At 41.4% G+C, this 4,887-nt stretch overlaps 1 protein-coding gene across 1 annotated transcript in view; it reads right to left on the minus strand.

Moving 5' to 3' along the window:
• Positions 1-4,414, minus strand: part of LOC136852987 (heat shock cognate 71 kDa protein) — a 4,450-nt gene extending 36 nt beyond the window's left edge. Inside the window, exons 1-2 of the mRNA XM_067128080.1 lie at positions 4,203-4,414; positions 1-2,172 (exon numbers count right to left, since the gene is read on the minus strand). The exon at positions 1-2,172 is cut by the window's left edge and continues 36 nt beyond it. Coding sequence (XP_066984181.1) covers positions 221-2,170 — 1,950 coding nt within the window. The 5' untranslated portion in view covers positions 2,171-2,172; positions 4,203-4,414 and the 3' untranslated portion in view covers positions 1-220. The remainder of the gene's footprint in view (positions 2,173-4,202) is intronic.
• Between the last annotated feature and the right edge of the window lie 473 nt (positions 4,415-4,887).

Below are 4,887 nucleotides of genomic sequence, written 5' to 3' on the forward strand. Positions count from 1 at the left end.
AATCGTAAGTCGAAACTTAATCGTAAGTGATAAGAAGACAGCAATCAATCATATCATTACATACGAGAAGTATTTTATCAGTAGTGTTCTTATTTTCAACTAACTGAATATTTTTCATGTTATTTCCCTTTCCAATAATTTAACATAATGACTGGACGAAATTTAGTCACTTGAATGTGATAATATAAACTTGAGCGGTTTCATTTCTCGTATGTACTGCTTAATCAACTTCTTCGATTGTTGGTCCACTACCAGAACCGCCACCCTGAGGTCCACCTGGGCTGCCGCCTGGCATACCACCAGGCATGCCACCTGGGGGAGGACCACCAGCCGCGGCGTACATCTTCGTGATGATGGGATTGCAGACTTGCTCCACCTCCTTCTGTCGGTGCTCGTACTCGTCCTTCTCAGCCAGCTGGTTCGAGTCAAGCCACTGGATGGTCTCGTTGCACTTGCTGATGATGGTCTGACGGTCACTCTCAGGGATCTTGTCCTTGAACTTCTCGTCCTCAACGGTAGACTTCATGTTGAAGCAGTAGGACTCGAGAGAGTTCTTGGCCGAAATGCGGTCGCGCTGATGCTCGTCCTCTTCGCGGTATTTCTCAGCTTCGTGCACCATGCGCTCAATGTCTTCCTTGCTCAGCCGTCCCTTGTCGTTGGTGATGGTAATCTTGTTCTCTTTACCTGTAGACTTGTCTACAGCAGAGACGTTGAGGATGCCATTAGCGTCAATGTCGAAAGTGACTTCAATCTGAGGGACGCCACGTGGAGCTGGAGGAATACCAGTGAGTTCAAACTTACCAAGAAGGTTATTGTCTTTGGTCATGGCACGCTCACCCTCATATACTTGGATGAGTACACCAGGCTGGTTGTCTGAGTAAGTGGTGAATGTCTGGGTCTGCTTAGTTGGGATGGTTGTGTTACGCTTGATAAGTGCAGTCATGACACCTCCAGCAGTTTCAATACCAAGAGAGAGAGGAGTGACATCAAGCAAAAGCAGATCTTGAACAGTTTCAGACTTGTCACCACTGAGGATAGCAGCCTGTACAGCAGCACCATATGCAACAGCTTCATCAGGGTTGATAGATTTATTCAAATCTTTGCCGTTGAAGAAGTCCTGCAGAAGTTTCTGAATCTTGGGAATTCGAGTAGAGCCTCCAACTAAGACAATGTCATGAATCTGAGTCTTGTCTATCTTAGCATCACGAAGAGATTTTTCTACTGGCTCCAGAGTTCCTCTAAAGAGATCAGAGCAAAGTTCCTCAAAACGAGCACGGGTAACTGAGGTATAGAAATCAATGCCTTCAAAGAGAGAGTCAATCTCAATGCTAGCCTGAGTAGAGGATGAAAGAGTACGCTTGGCACGTTCACAGGCAGTTCTTAGCCTCCTGATGGCACGCTTGTTTGATGAGAGATCCTTTTTGTACTTTCTTTTGAACTCTTGCATGAAGAAGTTAACCATCCTGTTGTCAAAGTCCTCTCCTCCCAGATGAGTATCTCCAGCAGTGGACTTTACTTCAAAGATGCCATCCTCAATGGTAAGAATGGACACATCAAAGGTGCCACCCCCAAGATCAAAGATCAAGACATTGCGCTCACCTCCAACCTTCTTGTCGAGGCCATAGGCAATAGCAGCAGCCGTAGGTTCATTGATGATACGCAAAACGTTCATACCAGAGATAGTGCCAGCATCCTTCGTGGCCTGTCTCTGGGAATCATTGAAGTAAGCAGGGACAGTGATTACAGCATCCTTGACTGTGTGGCCCAAATATGCCTCAGCAGTCTCCTTCATTTTAATCAAGACCATAGAGGAGATCTCTTCTGGGAAGAATGTCTTAGTCTCGCCTTTGTAATCGACTTGGATTTTTGGTTTGCCACCATCACTGATGACGGTGAATGGCCAGTGCTTCATGTCGCTCTGCACCGACGCTTCGTCGAACTTGCGGCCAATGAGTCGCTTGGCGTCAAAGACTGTGTTGTTGGGATTCATGGCGACCTGGTTCTTGGCGGCATCTCCGATGAGCCTCTCAGTATCTGTGAACGCCACGTAAGAGGGGGTGGTTCTGTTGCCTTGGTCGTTGGCAATGATTTCCACCTTTCCGTGCTGGAAGACGCCCACGCACGAGTAGGTCGTGCCCAGGTCGATGCCAACAGCTGGAGCCTTCGCCATTCCTAGAAAGAAATACGAGTTAGGTTGAGAGATATGTTGCTTGAATGTAACCAAAAACAACAAGTACTCTTTTGGCTGATGAGCATGTTTGTGGAATACAGCCTGACAGTATACCGTTACGTAATGTAGTTATAGTTTATGGTGAAATAAAAAGAATAAAAAACTTGATAGTTCATTCATACATGATATTGAATCATAACATATATCCCCTGAATTATAATTTCATTTTTATGATTCACTGAGATCTCTATTCTCCTTTCAAACTCTGCAAAACCTGAAACATATCTATTTTTCGTTGAAATTCTTTGTCATAATTGCAGTCTAAATAAAACTAGGAAAGTCCAGGTGGGAGACACAAGCCAAGTTTTTTTTTTCCAAATAAAAGTGAGCAAAATTTAGTCATGAATGCATATAAGGTATAAGGAAGATGAGTTTGTGCACTGCTCCACAGGCTTTGCCTGCAAATAATGCTTAAGAATGGGAAAGAAAGACAATTTCTGAACTGCTATGTTCATGGGAAAGACAAACATGGACGCCCCAAACAAAGAAATGAGGTAGGACTAGTTGAAAAAGTCATGCTTCTTACACGCAAGGGCCAATCTCTGGTGTGCGTCATTGGAAGAGGGTCCACTCCTACGACCTGGGATTAATCACTACGTCTTTCAAACGATCCCCAGATACGCCTAGATGTTTATTTCCCGTGTGTCATCGTACTGAATTAAGAAAAAGAGAGAGAGAGCCATCCCACCCCTCCTGGCCGAGAGCCACCGTTTCTAAATGAGGAACCGTCTCCTCCCGGTCGCTTGGCTTGAGAGCTTGCCAGCAACGGCCATTGTTCCCTCTTCGTCTCCTCATCTGCCAAAGCTTCCCTCTCAAAAGTGTACTGTTTCTCAGATTAGTTTAGATCGCCATGCTTTCATACTCTAATTATTGTTTCCCTGCTGGGCCGTTACGTGTATCTATTTCACCTATTCAACTGAATAACTTTTTGTTTTTAAGTGTTCCTTAGGCTTTATAAGTGACTGATGTACTCCCTCGGTCGAAAATTTGTACTGTTTCTCAGAATAGTTTTGATCGCCATGTTGTCATATCTTATTTATAGTTTCTCTGCTGGTCCGTTATATATATATATATATATATATATATATATATATATATATATATATATATATATATATATATATATCTACGTTACACATTGAACTGAGTAACTCTTTTGCTTTTAAATGTTTTTTTATATTCTCTCAGTCGCTGATATAAAGTGAAATTTATATGATTCAAATACATTTGCATAAGGAACGGCATTAATTATATTTTAACAATATCACAGAGATTTTCCACCTTTGATTTATGGCTCACTGCTCTTAACTTGCATACCGATTTTTCGTATTGTTTTTGTTATCTTTCATAAAAAAAACACAATCATATAACGCAAGATTGGCTTATACAGAATAGAAACACCCATATGCGTCAATAGCAAACATATGTGTATATATATATATACACATACACACACACACAAATGAATGAATGTGTGTATACAATCAACAGCAATTAAAATCAGGCAGAACATTAACAGAATACAATGCAGAACGAGTCTTAAAAATCTTGCAATCTCAGAGGATAAAATAGACACATAGAACTGCTTGTCTCTTTTCTCAAACGGACTTCAGTTTATTTCCTTCCATACTGAAAATTTCGAAGGTTGTAAAACATTAATCAAGGCATTCTTTGGAGTAGGGTTGTGCTACGGAGAGGGGAAAAATAATGATTTCATACATCAGCAACAGAAATGATTGCCGTTGAGTCCCATCAAGGAAAAATAGAAGAGGAAGGATTGAGTTAAATGATAGAATATTAGTTTTCACGGATATGAGGTTCTATTTAAAAGGGCCGTTCATTTATTTGATAAAAAATAAAAGTCAGTTCACTCGTAGGTTTGCGTTCACGTTCGTATAGGCCTACAGATTAGGTTAGGACGTGTGGGATGCACATACACATCGTATCTGTTATCACAAACACCTGCCCTCACCTTCTTTTAGCCACAAGATGTGGGAGAATGAAACAGAAAATAATTTCGGCGAGTTAAATGGGAGAACTGACAATCGAAAATAAACCTTGTCGTGTTACTGCTTCAGATCTGAGAGAACGGCTGGGCGCTCTTGCCTATATAGGAACAGTAGTAGTATGGGGAGAGTAGCCTTTGCAACGGCTCGAGCATCCGGCTTGGCCAAGCTCTAAGACGAAAGAAGAGTGCCAACTTTCCTCGTCGTAGCCTCCATGTTGGAAAAGGAAATTTTCAATCGACAACCGTATCATTTATTTTTAATCTATGTGATTTTTATGTATTATTAAGCAATTTTAACTGCCAAAGGGAAGGCATGGCTATATAATACCGAATATTTATAAAAAGATAGATTTACAACTATCCTACATCGCTTACAAAGATTCATTGATGCATATGGTTAATATACTAATTTTTTGTATTCTCTCAGTATCACCAGACGTATATAAATGATACATGCTATTATATACATCATACAATTTCAGGAAATACATAACAAAATGAGATAAACAAGCCAGTCTTGGCACGGTGAGGCTAAACCGGCACTCTAGAAAAATAGCTTCTCCCCCATTGTATTTTTATCTCCCAACTCCCGGTTCCAAAAGAACCTTCAAGAACAACGTTCACCCGGCTTCCTGCGTTATGTGACGCG

This window comes from Macrobrachium rosenbergii, chromosome 26 (genome assembly GCF_040412425.1).
Source record: "Macrobrachium rosenbergii isolate ZJJX-2024 chromosome 26, ASM4041242v1, whole genome shotgun sequence".
Classification (NCBI taxonomy): domain Eukaryota; kingdom Metazoa; phylum Arthropoda; class Malacostraca; order Decapoda; family Palaemonidae; genus Macrobrachium; species Macrobrachium rosenbergii.